We start from the raw sequence: 17,758 nt of genomic DNA on the forward strand, positions 1-17,758 counted from the left end.
TTCTGATGGATTTTGATCGGAATTGGTACGTGAACTTACGAAACGGTATGCGACGCCATCTCGTGACCGGCAGCGTAAAGATTTTGTACCTGGCTATAATCTGTCCATTCGTGGGACACATAGAAAGTTGCCGCTATTGGGCAGCCGTTTGGATTTAGCCGATCATTTTCGAACAAATCGGTGTACAACTGTTTGTTTAGATCGTTTACTGCGTCGTCGAACGTTAAAATTACTAGCTGAGGAATCTCTTCAGGCAGCAAACCACCTACAGATATATTAATCCGTTTTATACAATTCATCGTCAGCTAAAGTGCCGCGATCGATTATCAAAATACGTCAGTTCTCTCTGTTCTCCGTATCCACTTTCAGATATTCAAAATGCGTTGGAAATTTCTGTTGTGATTCTGAAATTTTTCTTACGTCAACTGTGAATAATTGTGTGCTAGAAAGTTTCCTGGCAAATGTTGCAGAGAAGTTACAGGATCGAAAATTCAGAAATTTGACGATTTGAAAGTGAAGCACGCTAGACGAAAATTTTTATGAAATTGAACAGATGATTTGAAAAAATATTCTGTCTAGTAATTCGTGAAAAAGACCTTTTTGAATTGTATGATTTACAGATTGAATTATAGTTTTTTTCATACACACACGTCAATCGCACTCTGTTTTCAAATTCCAGCGAAAAATACAAATTTGTAAAAAATTTTCGAGCCGGTAACTCTCCTGATTCGATTTCAAGTTTGTGGTGATTTTGAGTAGTAATAATTTTGAAGCTGGTTGCGTCGCACGCTGTGTCTGCAAATATTATTTGTTCGTTTGTTCGTCGCGGGTGTAATTCTGATGAAACAATACTACCAACGGAATAAACTTACGATAATTATTGTACGGTGTAAATTCGTACGATGCATGAAGAATATCAGATTATTCGACGATAGAGAATGTCAAGAATTTTTTGACGTTCGTTCGATAAAAAGTATACCTAACACTTATTTCACCGTCCAAGCTTTGGGAATAGAAAATACGTAAAGCTTGAGGATGTGATCTTGCACAATTTTATTTTTATATACATATATATATATATTTTTTTGCAGTTATTCACGAATTTAAAACAATAACAAAAAAAAAATAATGTCGCAAATGTCGACCAAACATATCCGTGATGTTCATTTTAGTCAAAAATGATTTCAAATTGATTTCCTTCGACAGTGAAAAAAATTCCAACAGAATCATTTCAAATTTCTGTAAACTTTCATCTTTAACCAAAATTCACAACATTCGTACTGAACTCTCGACTGAAATCTGTTTACAGAAACGTTTAAGCCCGTTTAAATAAAAATTAACGATTTTTCGGCAAGATCTTTGAAACGAGACGAAATAATATTCGAAACGAAAGTTTTCACCGAGAGATTTCACCCTTCGTCGAATGATCTGTCATTCTCACGTGCATCGCCTTGGATATAATTGCAAAAAAAAAAAAGAAAAAAAAATTTACCAACAGGTTAAAAGACTCACCCGGAATGTCGGGGCCTCCGCAGTTGCAATCAGGAAGAAGACAGACGTCCTTCCTGCATTTGGCGGCAGGTTTGTCGACCTGAGGTGTTGGATAGACGGGTTCGGGTCTGGTCGGCAGGTTCTTGTATATGTCAACAAACTCTTGGGCCTTCGATACGAACTGCGTCGACGGTTTTAGCGTTGGCCGAGAACGACTTTGAGACGAAAAAAATCTTAGTTGCAAAATTAAAATCGATCTTACGATTATATAGTGAAGCGAAGTGTAATTTAAATCCCTGACGTTGTAATTTTGTGATTAACGAATCGCTGATACGCATCTGTTACACCGTTCAACAAAATTTTTTCGTCAGAGTATAAATGCATAGTGTAATTTAATTTCTTTCACCTCAAAAGTGAAGAGAAACTTTTTCAAGTTCAATGACTAGGAGAGCATTATTTTGAAGTTTAATAAATGATTCTATAGACCAAGACGAGCCTTTTCAACTATTCGACAGGTTCGTTTTAACCAATTTTCCAAAAGATCAGTTACCGTAGGTTGAAAGTTGAAACTAATTATTTTTTTCTATGTTTTACGATTATAGACTCAATTCATTTTCTTTGTAATCAGCATAATATCTACGTTCTGGTCAAAATAGCAAAGTTTGATAAAAATATATGTAGGTAACTTTTTTCCATTTTTCTCGGCGTCAAGATGAAGAAAACATAATTAGTAACTAGGGTACAAAACGAATAATATATATATATATATATATATATATTAGGGTGTTTCAGAAAAAAATAATTTTCGTACTTTTCACAACTCGTTAACCGATATTATATTTTTGTCCATTAAACGTGTCTGTCAGACGATCGAGATGAGATTGACGATTTGATTTCGTCGAGATCAATGTCCGGTCAATTTCGGATAGGCCGATAATCGAATACAAATTAGCTATAACTAGCCAAAATCCAAATGAATATGTATTATGCGTTGTCGAAATACTCACGGTGGTGCTGTTCCTCGGTTAACCTGCGATCGTGACCGGCTGAGAAATAAAAAAAAAAGAACATCGTTAGCTGTAAATTAATATCGCTCGAAAAGTTATCCGGAAATACGAGTCTTGAGGGAATAGTCTTTATATTAGCATCATAAAGACCGTTTCCAATACCACGAAACTTTGATGAAACGATCGTGCGAGTTTCCAAAAAAGACCTCAGGATTTCCTTGAAGGTATATAAAAAATATCAAAAACCGGCGATTAAGAATATACTTGAAAGAAAATCTCAGAATTTAAACAAAAACGTGTAATCAGATAATCCTCATGACTTGTGTTTTCTTTCTTTCTCTTCTTAACATGTTACTCGAACGAATCGCAATAAACTAAAGCTGATGTAATTTCCGATCTAATCGTCGAAAGTCGGAATTTTTTTAAATCGGATCTATTCATAACCCAATTTACCTCAAACACGTTCGATTTTTTCTCAAAACTGAATCATTATACTATTCAAAACTATTTCCGAATGTATTTAATTCCGGTAAATTTCCGGACGTAAAGAAATTCTTGAAGGATTAACTGGAAGCCCGAAAAACTACTTGGATCACAGAATTTGAGTAGCGTAATGGCGATTTTTGATGAAGTTCTCTGACGTTGCCAAGTGAATACTTTGTAAGACGTGTCGGTAAACGAAAACGAAATAAAAATTTCGAAAAAACGGTTTGCAATGATTGAAAATTGGTAAATTTATTACATACGTCGGCACCGTGACGGAAACTGGACGTTCGGTAGTTGGTATAGGCGTAGTGGTGGTGGTGAGAGTTGGCGTGTGAGTCTCAATAACGACATTCGGCGTCGTAATGATTCCGGCAGAGTGACTGATCACGTTATTCCTTGAAGAAAAAGATGAAAACAATCATATATACTCCAGTTTTCATCACCATTATTGTTATCACCACGCTTCCACATATACATAAACCATCAGTTTATTATACTACATTTATACAATGAAGAAAATACACCTCGTGGATATAAATGGTCAAACTGTTTATTCAAATTGGTTGACGTTTCGGTTGAAGAATACTTTTTTTTAATTTTTTTTTTTTTTTTTTTGAAAAAAAGATTTTGTTGCAGACACGTGCAATCGGTAAAATAAGTTAAAATTATAAACATTGTGATTTTCTGTTGTTATATTTAATATTAGGTTCACCTTAAAACATAAAAAGTATGTACACATTTTTTTCTAGGCTCCGATGAAGGTCGACCTTTGCTTCGACCGAACGTCAGCCAATTTGAGTAAATAGTTTGACCGTTTATACCCACGCAGTGTATTTTCTTCATTAATTCCACGGTCAAGAAAAATAACATATATTTGTACACAAGTAAAAATTTCATTGAGAAATGTAATTATACGGTTTGACTCACCTGATGACTTGCTGTCCGTCGGAAATGCGGAACTTGTTTCTATTGAGATCGGCCTGAAATGCGAACGGAGGTTGCGTTAAATTCCACGCCAATTTACGGGTAATAGTTATTTCGTAATCGTTCGACGAAATGAGGTCGTCGCATTTCTGCATGATGCGGTCGAAATTAAATCACGCCTACTTTTCTTTCTCAAATCGTCCGGTCAACGTGACCGCGATTAAAACCGAACTTCACTTGCCGGAAACATGAAAACTTTGAAATTCCCTTGTTCAAACTTCCTGCGCTTTCATGAACCGACTGTAATTGGCGACTGCATTTCTGACGTCACGCTTTCACGTGGCGCCATTTGTCAGACCGCCGGTTAGGGTTCACAGTGTCATTGATAATAAAAGTCTGTTCGGAATCTGACTTTAATCAACGATGACGATTAGAATTATGGAGGATTTTGTTTGATTACCTTCTTTACTCAGAGTACACTGAAAATTTGGCTAGGGATTTGAGAAAAATTTATTCTGCATTCCTGTCCCAAAGACAAGAACGAAACGATTTAAAAAAAAAGGCGGAAGAGTGATTTAACGACCCCGTTTCCAATTTTATTAGTGCGGGTGGCTGACCTGAGTATCGTAGATGTCGTAATCCTGGACCGTGACGTCCTGATTGACGCTGTACTTATCCGCGTCATTAACATCGACCTTCTTCGGCCGTTGAGTGTAGCTTTTAGGGCTAACCGACACTTCTGTCACTCTGATGTTCGGGGTTGGGGAAACAATGTGATCACTCTGATTGAGGGAGTATTGATTGTAGTCGACTGATGAAGAAAAGAAAAACAAGATATGAGAAAGTGGTAGACAGAATGTCCAAAATATTTCCTTAATGCAGATTTGATATTGCTGTTGATGATTAAAAATCGTGGAATTTAAATTGGAAACTGTTTCGGTGATTTGAAAAAATTATCAAATGTCACATGCAACTTTTGATACTTGGATGGTTTGTTAAAATAGATGGTTGAATTATAAAGAGGTTTTCTCATCAATGCGAAAAACTAACCTTGTTGAGTTTATGACTGAATTACAAAGGTAGTTTCTATTCGTAACAAGTATGCGACACCTGGGAAAGTTTACATGGAACTAATTGGACAGTGAAATTGCTGCAGCCAAGCAATTTTCAAGACTACTAGCTTCTGAAAGAATATTGTCCTGACATTGCAATGAACTTTGCAACGGTGATCGAAAAAGTTTATCCAGATATTTAGCCGAATAAAATCTAACCTAACCTAACCTTTTTTACATTTCTTGGGACTCACCATCATCTTTGTAAAGCGAAACATCGTCATCGTAAATTGGGTAGTAGTGATAGCTCTGATCTGGCTCATTGAAGTAGGGAGACTTTGAGATAATCGGTACTGGGGTCGTCAGAATTTTTTGTAAGATCCTTGGTGGCTCGGTTTGAATGGGCCTGAGGATGAAAATCAAAATTTGGAACATTGGATAGGGGAAAAATTATTGAAAGGCTGAAATGTGACCTGAATAATTGCTTCAAGATCACTGCACAAAATTCAATTTCATATCCCAATCTGAAATTTTTATGAAATTTAAAATGTTTCTGCTTAAAAAAATGTTACGAACACATCATTGCATGCCTTGAAGATATATTTATCTTGGAAACGAAATAAAAAGTTATTTAACTCAGTCAAATTGGATTTAATTTTTGTCAATATTATTTTCAAACGAAAGCAATTTGAAACGTTTGTAACGGAATTATTCACTACCAATGGGAGATCAACGATGATTTTGAATAAAATTCTAGGCTCTTCTTCAATGAAACAAAGAACAGCAGAGTGAATTCCTAACGATTGCATCGTCCGTTGTCTACTAAAATTTAACGCGCATGCGCTAACAAACCGAGAGCGGCTGTTTGTCAGGTCGAGTAACCGTCGTAAATTTGCACAACGGTTCGCTGCGATGTATGTAACCTCAAAAATTTTGGCAGTTGTGCTCCATTCGCAACTGTGCATAATTTTGAGGTTAGAGACAGTTGGTAGCCCTGTCAAACAATCGCTCTCGGATTGCAGCGCATGCGCATTAAATTTTAGCAGACGACGGACCACGCAGTCGTTTGGAATTCACTCCGTACATAATGTGTTTGCATAATATGCATTTGCGTTAAAATTTATCCAGATTGCACTTGTTTTTTTTTTCCTGACTACCTAACGTTTGCCATTCCAAAATGAACATACTCGATCGGTAATTTATTAATCTTCAGGAAACGGGAGAGTCACAAAGATGTAACTCAGACAATTTATAATACATGCCATGACGTGTTTATGTACATTTATATACTTCTACATCATCGTTATGTAAGGTATGTTATAACAAATGCAGAGACAAAAATTCGCGTATTATAAGCCTGCGGATCAAACGACTCGGATTCTCGATGTTGGGAAATATCTTTTTGCTGCTCACGTCATCGATATATAATACCTTTCGCAATTCGGAAACTCGAGACGCAAAACTGCGGCACCTTTTATCCTACAAATATACACATACACATACACATACAGGTATAAATATAAATATCCTGGAAAGCCGGATATAAACCATTTAATTCAGTATACATGGTCAGATACTTTTTACCAACCTGAAAAATGTTTCCGGTTGATTACGCGAGTCCAAAAGAATGTCCTTTTCCCTTTCCATGTTCTGAAAAAAGAGGCAAGAAATCACTTTCATTTTCAATTTCAGCAAACTTCTCATCGACTTGTCAATTTTTTAAGATAAGCATTACAGTTTTTCAAAATAACGGAGGGGAAAAAAAATTGATGATACGTATTAAACGTAATGTTTTCGTTCGATGTAATAATTGACAGAAATCGCATGAATAAATTTGCGAATTCTTGTAGAACATGTGCGATCATCTTGCGCAAGATTTTAGCTAAACGCGCGCTTTCACCGCGCCTTTATAAAAGAGAGAGAGAAATAAAACGAATTCTTTCATGGTTGTAAACGTGTGTCATTTGATTATCGGCGATTCAACGTCAAGTGTACGAGTATTGTACATATGTGTGTACAAACGAAATTAACCGCGTGTTGAGTATATCCGTGAACGTTTCTTACGCGCAGTAAAAGATGAGCGAAAGATGATAAAAAGCTATATTGACATTTCTTTCCAATCGTATATTGTTATAAAATTTGAGGGGTTGACACTCTCTGAACTCTTCGCCAATTTACTTTGAATTTCTGTTTGAATTTCAAATTTATTAGCCGCTTTATCTCTTGGATTACACGATCTTGCTACGCGTGAAACGCGGCTTAAGCTTTAACCTAGGAGTTTTTCCTTTTTGCTTGAATATTTTTCAACGTTTATTCAATCGTTTTCTTACTCGCCTGGAGAAATTATTCGCAATTCTGTCGACGCGTTGTCGACAATATGTCAAAATAATTTATTTTACTTACCAACTAGACTTTATCGAATATTTGTATCTAATTTTTGAAAACGTATGACAGAACACTGAAACCTGAAATGAATGATTGAAATGATTTGAAAGTTGAGAAGAATTGAAAAAAAAATTTGAGTCTTCCTATTGTTGTGTTATCTTGAATATTTTCACCGTTGTTTGGAAATACTGCAAATCATTATTTTCTTGTTAAAATTTGTCGAATTTGAAAAATAACACGATGTCAACATACGTGAACTGGCATTTTTTTTTTCATGTACCTACTGTTCCATTTTTATTTCAGCGAAAATAGTTGTAAAATCAGTGTTTGGTTTTTTTTCCTTTTGAACACTTTTGGACTTGTTTACAAATCAGTTTGAGAGTAGAAAAAAGTCTACCGAATTTTTATAAAGTTCTAGACGTTGGAAATATTCGTGATTTTAGTTGGAATGATTTATACAATAAGTTTATGAGAAGGACATTCGAATCTGCATATAAATTGCGAACATTCAAGTCTGTTACGATTTACCGAAGAGGCACAAAAACTGATCGGCGAAGTGACAGAATATCCGCACAGTAGAAGTAGAAAGTTAATTTTGTTCCTCGAGAATTGATGATTATTGTTTATATGATGAAAAAAGTCATATTTCATGCAATGCAAAACGAATAAGTATTATATAATCTGAATTACTCTCCGAAATGTTCCTGAACAATCTGCATTATATTCAAATCACAAGTACTATTAGTTTGATTGACTCGAAATTTCACGTCCATATTTATAATCCTAACATTGCACATCAATTGACTGAAAATTTATTGAAATATGATATTAATTTGTAGAGTAAAAAGTAGTGATACATTAAAAGTGTTGGGAAATTTTTTTGCGTAAAAACCAAACCACGTTTTCAACCCACAATCTTAAATTGTCATGCTAAAAAAAAAAAAAAAAAAAAACACACACGCTAATTTACATCGATCTGAACAGAGATTTGAATTCGCCTGTTAAAAATATAAATTTATTAACATTCCGGCAAAATTACACGTAAAAAATAAAATTAAACTTGATGTCTGTCTGTATTAAACTCCCAGAGGAATAATTTCACCCAACGTTGACAATTATTTTGAGCTTTCAGGTGGGTTGAAATTTTTTGATAACCTCAAAAAATGTACTTTTTTTACCGTGAATGAATGATCGAAATGGACCGTGAGTAAGAATTGCCAGTGAAATCACGCGCTAAGTATCCTGCGCACATCATATTTACACTGAGCGATAATTGCGCGTGTAATATTGAGTACATAATAACGGATACGCGCGTAGGTTTGTGTGCATTGAAAAAAACAGAGAAAGGTGACAGCCACGTGGTGAACAATACACTGGTTACAAGTTATCGATATTTGTATATACACAGTATACACGTGCGTATAATACGACATACGTAGAATTATACTAGACGGGTGCAGCGTTTGAAAAGAAAAGAAAGTCTTTCGTAACTGATCGAGACGTGGGTAAAGTTACGGACCTATAAATTAAGGATGTATCGGGTGTACAGTCCGGTTGAAAAAAATTTAACAACGAAAGAATCAAGGATTAAATATTCAACTCGTAGTGCAACTCATGCTAATCGAGTCAAATTTGTTCGAGCAAGGAGAGATCCAAAAAAAAAAAAAAAAAAAAATGGATTTGTATCGAAAGAGTTCAGGTATCAACAATTCTTTGGACACGATTCACTGTTCTGCTTTTTTTTGTAATCAAACGTATCCGTGTACCCAAATTCGATAGATGGCGGCCAATTTTGTGTGTGATTGAATTGTCTGTTATGCCTATAAATCCGAGGACTTGATTTTTTATTAACCTTTACGAGTGACCGAAAAAAATATGTTTTGTAAAATGAACACACATTAATTGTAAGAAGTTTATGCTTTGTTTTAAAATATATACATGAGTTATTAAAAATCCATTTGAGGTGATTCTCGTTCGTTCAAATTGCGAAACTACTTCATACACACGAGTCTAGCAAAAAAAAAAATAAATAAATAAATAAATAAATAAATAAAAAAAAAGAAGTTACTCGACAATCGCGTGACCGGTCTGAGAATTATCGATCACGCTGAATTATTTTCGTCGAAATTAAAGATCTTCAATATTTTTTCCGACAAAACTCATGATAACTTGTACTTGCAGTTTCCCAATTTTTCCGATTCGACACTTTTTGTCCCGGACTGTACGCCTGACGCATCCTTGAAAGACCTAGTCTGGCACCGATTAGCGCTCATAATTTTCTTCGTAGATTTCCATGGGCGCAAACGCACGTACCGACTGACCGAGAAAAGAAAAACGTCAGCGAGTGCAGCAAACTGGGTGGCAACGTGGTTTAAATAGTGATTCGAAGAGCCTCTGGAACCACGTGTTATATTATTACGTGCGTGTCCTACAGGCCATTGGAACTCTCACTCATACGTGAGACACACACTCTCCATTTCATTTTCATTTTTATTTTTCTCTTTTTATCGCATGCTGAATACGCGCTGAAGCTTTGCGTTGACCTTGTAAGGAATGCCGAACCACTTCATCGACAGCTTTTACTGTCCGTAATGACCAGAGCTTCGATTTAGAGCCTAGTTCTGAAGTGAACAACCATTTCGAGTGCGAGACAAGTATTTTTTGAAACATTCAATTCGTTGAAAATGAGGATAAATAACCGCGAGAAGAAGAAAAAGAAGGTTGGGAAAGATTCCATAAGCTTGCTAATTTGGGCATCGAAACATTTTATCATGGGTCTCCAATTTGAATTGGAATAGAAAATGATTTCGGATCCTAGCGAGAATGATAGAATATTCAAAAATACCGTCTCCAAGCTTGAAGTAAATTGGTCGAACCATTATTCAGGTATCGTGGACATGGGAAAAGATGTTACCGAGTGAAATCGTTGACGTTATTGCCAATAACAGTGCGTCCTGTGAATCAATTTTAATTAAGGATACTTAAACGAAGCTCGATTTACATAGATTTTAATAAAATAAACTCCAATCGAATCAAATAAGTGGATACGAAGCATAAATTCCCAAATTTCACCCAATTGAAGAAGCAAAAAGTTCTGTTTTTCGTTCGACACGATGAATGCAGTCTAGCAAAAATCAAATGGCAAAATTTTCTAAGGATCAATTAGGATCTCACAGATGTCACAAATAAAGAACGAGGCATGAGAATTGAAAAGTTTCCGGCGTCGCTATAATGGAATCTCCTGAAACTGTTTAAACAAACGAAATACCAACTATAACCGTGTATGAAATTGGCGAATCATAGCAATTAAATACTCTGCAACGATTGAAAATATAACAGAAAAGCAAATCGCAAGGAAATTTTCGACAACTGGTAAATTTTTGTTGATACATATAGATAAAGTCGTTGATTTTCGAATCAGGCGTTTGATCTTTCACTGAAATCGATCAACGGCAACGTTCGTCGAAACGAGATTTACGATTCTCCGGCCGGTTGGAACAAGGTTGGAGAAATGTAAATGGAAAAAATAAAAGCAATCGAGTTTCGTGAACGATCGTAAAAAGAATTTCTTGCGCAAACAGACCACGGAGTGCGCAGATTAGAAATCACTAGTTTTCGACCATCCAACGATTCTCATCTGGCAAAACAGCGAGACGCGACTTGAATTTACCTCGATAAGAAGTTACTAGTTTGAAAAACGCATTGTAGAATACATTAGATATATTTACAAACGCAAAAAAACATTCACTATTCTTGACAATGATGCGGATGGTAAAAAACAAAAGATTATGAGGCACATTTCGGCGCGTAATTCGCTAATCAACTTTCGAAGATCGCTGGCATTGATTGAGAGGTTTAGATGGTCAAGGTTGAACCAAAACGTTTAAAACGTTAAAATTTGGCAGGTCAGCGGTATAAAGTTGTCTAAAGGATCATCAATTTTCAACTGGAGTATTATAACTAATCCATGATTCGATTGAAGATGATGTCTGAAAATTTTGCGCTGTCAAAACGAACTAAAGCAGTCCAAATGGTGAGAGAAAAGACGATCAAAACGATTGTTAATGGTGCCTGGTGACCGATCTGAGGAATTGAGAACCAGTAAATAATATGACTCAATTGAAACCAGAGTCAATGACTTTCGGCAGCCACTCAATCTAAGAGAAAAATAAAAGGCAGAGAACAACGAAAGCTTCGTTTCTGGAACGCAACGAAGAGTCGTCAATATGTCAGATGCATTACTTGTGGTCACTGTGGCATTCGTAGCCAATTTTGAAAGATTCTCTGTCCGTTAACGTGACCTGCTGTGCTTTTAATTACTCAATCCATTGGCGAAATCCCGCGTTTAGCAAGTTGTCAGACAGATGTATCGATTGCTTGTTTCAAAATCACTGTTTACGTAGATCAAAGGAACTTTGGATACCATTTGTGACCAAAACCTTTGATAAAACCTGCTGAATATGTCGACAACCAATACTAACCATAAGGTGCTCAGTATCGGTACATTACCCCCCTATAACAAAGCGAATCATTAGGTACTGCAAATAATCGCGAAGAGTTCTTAACAGTTCTTTTCAAGGCAAATACGCGAAGCACTCATCATTGAGTTCCTGAAAGGGTGAGAGTTAAGGAGAATGGGTTCCGCAGTGCGAGTCAAAAGTTAAGAAATTGGAAATGAAATACGTCGGAATTTGATCATGAACACCAAAGTTTGATCATCGATACGATTCGCAAAAACTGGTCTCAAACTGTCGACACTTGACGTCTTGCAACTTGTGCCATTCGAATTTGGTCGGATACATTCTTACATCATACGAGCATGGATGTTGTTCATTCGTGTTCACTGTCATCGGCTCCCTCTTTCCCTTACTTTTGATCAAGACCGTGGGTCCCATTCGTCCTGACAACGAACTTTACTCACAGAAATGACGTTCCTTCGGAGTCCATCTCTGTCCCGTTGCACTTGACCGATGGTTGAGGGTTGCCCTCTGTAAACTCTCTGCTGTCTGTCGCTCTCGACTTCGGATGCCGGCTCGTATTCCTCTTCGCTGTAGGTTGGCTGAGGCTGCGGCTTCTGACGAAGCTGCCTCTCGGTAACCGGTGGCGATACCGAAGACGTCTTTGACGTGGCCACCTGCTGCCTTTGAGTCGGTCGTGAGTGGCGTTGATGCGGCACAGATTCGACCTTCGAAGCCCTGAGGATCAGACGAATGTCCTGTCAACGTGAATTTACCGTCCAGCCTCGCCACACTCGGACGATCGGTTCCATTTACAAGAAACGTACCCGAGATGCGATCCACCGATTTTATTCAATCTGCGATATGTTGTAGTGCAGCAAAAGACATTACGCGAGTATTTTTTTGACGTGCCAATTCAGCCGTGTTGGAGGTCGAAATCACTCCTGAATTTTTCACCCTCAAGAATCGATTTTTTGGGAATACCTAGTCGGTCACTTAGAACTTTTTTACAAAACCCATTAAACGCTATTCGTTTTTGGAACATCGTTTTTGCCCTTTAAACGGTTGAATTGGTACATCGATAGAAAATATATGTCTCGTGTACTTTGATGTCCCATAATATATCACGAGTTAATGAAAATCTGTGAAGTGCGTCACGGGTACTTTTCTTATTGGAAGACCCGCAAGTAAGAAAGAACACAAACGTTTATGGAACTTTCATTTTGACAGGATAAAAAAGGGCGAACCTCCATTAACCAGACTCTGCTTGTGGACTCTTTTATAGTTTTACTCACCTCACCAGCTGAGGCTCTTCTTCAATCCTCTCTACATCTTTCACGGCAGCGTCTCTCTCTCCGTCTTGCGAAACGCAGCCAACATTCCTGGGCCAGTCACAGGTTTGCAGTTCGTTGCTGAAACAATGACAATATTGCGATTTGAGGGATATCGCGATTTTTTGAAACTGGGGATAATCGTTTGATGAAACGATGATTGTTGTAAAGAAACGCGTTGTGAAGCTCACTATTTTGATCGTCGAACCACAAAGCGACGTTTCTGCGTTTTGAAAATGAGAAACGCAATAATGTAATATTCGACTTCTGGCAGAGCATTAAATATCGTTTGAAAAACTTGGAAACCGACCGTCTTGAAATATCCGAAAGATTTTCTCATGTGTTGAAAGTTGAACCGAAACTCTTTGGACTTCTAGCCGCGCTGGCTTCCAAATTGTTCATTGTATTGTAATAAATTGTCGATACCTTCTACAGGCAAATCAGTTCTCTGTAAAATTTGTCGATTTGAGATATTTTCGGCATATGTTGAACACTTCGGAACGGATTGCGAATTGTTCGTGAAAAACAAATTATGTTTACAGCGTTTATTTGCCACACAAGAATTACAGTTATCTGAGTTGAAGTGAAAATAAGCCGATCGCACTTTGCTGAATTGTTTTACAAATCAACATACGAATCGTCAATTCTGGATTTTATGCCGAAGCTTTTATGTTAGATTCTTGAATTTTGACCAGATTGAATTCATGATCGATGACCTCGACATTCTTCAGACATCGAATGACTTAAAAATTAGGAAACAACCTTGAGTTTTTTCTCGCACACGTCGAATACGTGATTTGAAATTTGCAGAGGTCGAAGCTCAGTTCCCAAATAATGACTCCAAAAATCTGTGGATATCAATGTAAGACGAAATTGATTGAACTTTTATCTGCTAACTAATCAGTTTTCTCCCTCAATTTCACTCAATTAATAAAATGTTCAATTTTGTGTACAAACATGCGCTTTCAAAACTTCCTGATCAAGGATTAAATTCGTACTTTCAGGTCTGATAGGTGTCAAATAATATATTCCCAGAAGTAAAATTCAACTTCTTACTTGACTATAAAAAATTCGGAACCACAAATTCTTGCATCGTCTGGTAAATATGCATATTTACGACACATGTTAAAGACGTTAAACGTTTTTAAGTTGATGACGAAAGACGATTCCCATGTTGTCGTTGCATAATACATGACAGTGGCGTATTAACTGATGTAGAAAATGGATCACATTTTTCGAATAACACCAAATTCGAAATGTTGCTCACGTTTATTTTACCATCTGTGTACTAAATACGATAACAACGTGCGTCTACATACGCAACACGAAATATGCGTTTACATATGTTAGCACAATTCATTGAGGATCGTGCTATTCACATTAGTGCCTTCGGAATGATAACCACGTCTTTAATTGCTGGGCTTACCGCATCTGAATGGTCAATTTTCACCGTCCTCGACTATCGGGAGACGGAATATTTCACGTTATTATACCTTGCAAAGATTATTCGATACTGTTAAACTTTTTTCGATATTAAAGAAGAAAAATTATTGTCAACTCTAATGCAGTTGTGAAAACCTTTTGTCATGGTTTGAGTCAACGAATTCTAGCGCAGGATTGGGGATTTTTTACTCCAATTTGAGAAAGACACAACTCGTTGAAATTCGAAAATAATTCTAAAAATATATCAAACGATATTCGGGTGATTTCTGCGTAAAAAAAAAAAAAATGTACTCTAGATTTTTCGGGTTATTGATGTCGAATTTTGCTCGCGAATTTTTAGTGCAATAAGCTTCTATGACGGTGGCAAAATTGTTTAAGCAGGTTAAGGATCAGATCCATTAAAAATTAAACATTTTGTCCGGTAGAATTATTAAAAATTTTCAATATTGCAAATATTTTAATAGACTATGAAAATTCTGTTTAAAATATTTGGCCAGAAGTCTGCGGAAACTGTAAAAACAAAAACTAGAATGAAATTCTTTGTTACACGACGATGACTCGAACGTTGTTCTGAAAATTGTTTTAAAACAGTTGCACTTGAATTTCGACAGCTTCTTTTCAAATTTGAGGACAAAATCATTGATGTGAGCTTTCGACAGAGGATCGGCTACGCAACTTCGTCGAAGTTGTTAATGATTTTTATCGTCTCCAAGCGGACATCGAATAATCTCGGACGACATTTTCACGGTACTTAAAATGACGGGGATCATCGTAACGTCTGAATACAGTTAATTATTCGGAGATTTAACTTCCTGTTAACAAATCATGTCCCTGACTCGACTCGAGGCGTGCGTATATATTTCACATTAGATGTATCCTTCAGCGATGCTGCAGGTGAGAGCACGGACCGATGACCGTGATGATGCGGCATCATCGAAGGTGGCGAAAGATCCGTGGAAATGGCGGATATGGGTCGAGGCCTGATCGAGTCTGCGAAGTGTAAGCGCTTTATCAGCATCGCACAGTTCAGATCTTGCCAAAGCGCAATAAATGCGCGAAACAAACGGCGGAAGCTTCAGGCCCTCGAAACAAAGGAGATTATCATCGCGTTGCGAAAAGAAAATAGAATCAACAAACAAGCCGGGGAAATATTCTATCGGATCCCTTGTAATTCGAACAATTACACATTCCGCAGGCCAAGCTTAGAAATACTGATAACACTCGAGTAAAGGGGAGACAAAAATAAAATTACTTGGGATCAAACTTTCTCAATCTTGATTCAAGTTTTACAAGGTCGATTATTTCCGGTGTCTTTGGAGACCCTGACCAGTGTTTGGACAAAGGTTTCGCGACTTTCAGAGGTCAGATTTCGGGTCAGTGGACTTTTCTCTCACAATTCGTCATCGTCATTGTGTATTAGAAAGGTCATGTTTTTTATTACAATAATTTGAAGAAGAATATCCCCTTAGGTCACGGGATTCTTTGTGATACAATGAAACGATGTTTTTTTTTTATTTTTCTACTTGCCTCGAGAAATCAAACAATCATGCGTTTCACTCAGGAAGATATTTGTCATCATTTTCATCACACGGCAATATTGATGAATGATGACACTTGCTTTCGATTTCGAACAGTTCGTTATAAGACGTGCAAAAATTTTTTTTTATCAATTTGAAAGATAATTAATGACGTACGCGAATGACTCGATAAGAAGATGGAATTGCGTTTCGAAGTGTGAATCCCATTTTATAAATTGTCGGAGCACCGTTTTACGGCATTGAAATAATAAAAAAAAATTTAATCAAATCTTACGAAGTGTGCAGTGAAATTTAACGTCCAAGATTTTAGAACGGTTAAACGTGATTCGAAAATCGCGTCAAACCCGTGCTGAAAACTTCTAGAAGTGTATATTTCTTTTTTTTCGATGTTGGAAAAATTATACTATCGTTGATGGTCGATAGAATTTAGTTGTAAAAATGTTTATACGCGCATGTATATTCCATCAGTGCGGTGCTAATAATTGGAAACTCCGCCTCGCGAAGCTCGTGCGGTTTCACGGACGCCGAGATATTTGGGAATGCTTAACCGACTATTCATTCCCATTATTCTCATTGTATAACCGCATCGCTAAACGTTGGATTGCCCACCGGAATCCGGTGTCAACTGATCGTCGTCGATGCCGTAGAACCGAACCTTGGAATTATCATTCATTTATGCGTCGCGTAACCGCTTACAACAGCCTCAATTCACAGGCGCAGGCTCTTTTCAAGAAAGAAGAAAGATTTAAACTTATTGAAACAGATTCGTTTTTATTTCCGATAGTCCGAACCAGTCGTTTTTTGTTTTAAATTGGATTGGGATTGGGAATTTCGTCTACTTCCTTTTTTTTTCGTTTACGCATTTCAGCGCAATTTCATTTCCATCCAATTTGTTGTACAAATTTTGTTTGTATTATTTCGATTCATTTTTATTTCCGTTAGTCTAAACCAAGCGTTTTATTGTTTTAAATTGGAGTATGATTGGAAATTTCGTCTACTTCCTTTTTCTTTCATTTACGCATTTCAGCGCAATTTCATTTCCATCCGATTAGTTGTACAAATTTTGTTTCTATTTATTTTTGCTCGACGATTCTCTTTTACAAATTAAATAAAATTCAAACAGTAATCAAAAAGCAGAGAAGGAAATCAAATTCGTACAAATGTCTATGAAAAAAGTGGAATGATTGATTAGAATTGAAATTGAATGAATAGAAATATCGCTAAAAAATATTCAACAGGCTTGCAATGTATGGAATTATTTTAATGCGAAGGACAATTTTTTTATTAGTTCAAACAAGTTATATTTTATCGACCGAATACGATAATATAAATGAAACGAAGAGTATCAGAAACTGATGAAAGAAAAGCATTATTACATAGCAAATATACTACGGTTAACTATGAAAATGATTTGTAGAATAATATCGTTCGAAAAAATTTGAGAAAAAAATATCGACCGTGAAAAACTTACACATTTTGATTTTCCATTCGACCGATTTTTCGAATTCCAAGAACTGAAATTGTTAGTCGGCGAATTCTGCCGCAGCAGATTTCTGGGCACAAAAGAGAAGCAAATGCAAATCCGCAATTTATTCGAATATCTTTGACACAAACGATTTTCAATTTTGTTTTTTCAACAAAATG

General features: G+C 36.5%; 1 protein-coding gene across 2 annotated transcripts in view; it reads right to left on the minus strand.

The window, feature by feature from the left end:
* Nucleotides 1-17,758, minus strand: part of Cda5 (Chitin deacetylase-like 5) — a 58,292-nt gene that overhangs the window by 13,506 nt on the left and 27,028 nt on the right. The window contains exons 3-12 of one of the 2 annotated variants that reach the window (XM_046625715.2): nucleotides 13,098-13,214; nucleotides 12,267-12,540; nucleotides 6,549-6,610; nucleotides 5,215-5,366; nucleotides 4,526-4,719; nucleotides 3,912-3,964; nucleotides 3,245-3,379; nucleotides 2,499-2,537; nucleotides 1,513-1,706; nucleotides 40-265 (exon numbers count right to left, since the gene is read on the minus strand). In XM_046625715.2, coding sequence (XP_046481671.1) covers nucleotides 40-265; nucleotides 1,513-1,706; nucleotides 2,499-2,537; nucleotides 3,245-3,379; nucleotides 3,912-3,964; nucleotides 4,526-4,719; nucleotides 5,215-5,366; nucleotides 6,549-6,610; nucleotides 12,267-12,540; nucleotides 13,098-13,214 — 1,446 coding nt within the window. The remainder of the gene's footprint in view (nucleotides 1-39; nucleotides 266-1,512; nucleotides 1,707-2,498; nucleotides 2,538-3,244; nucleotides 3,380-3,911; nucleotides 3,965-4,525; nucleotides 4,720-5,214; nucleotides 5,367-6,548; nucleotides 6,611-12,266; nucleotides 12,541-13,097; nucleotides 13,215-17,758) is intronic. The other variant, XM_046625714.2, reaches the window with a different exon arrangement.

The sequence above is a fragment of the Neodiprion pinetum genome, chromosome 5, assembly GCF_021155775.2.
Source record: "Neodiprion pinetum isolate iyNeoPine1 chromosome 5, iyNeoPine1.2, whole genome shotgun sequence".
Classification (NCBI taxonomy): domain Eukaryota; kingdom Metazoa; phylum Arthropoda; class Insecta; order Hymenoptera; family Diprionidae; genus Neodiprion; species Neodiprion pinetum.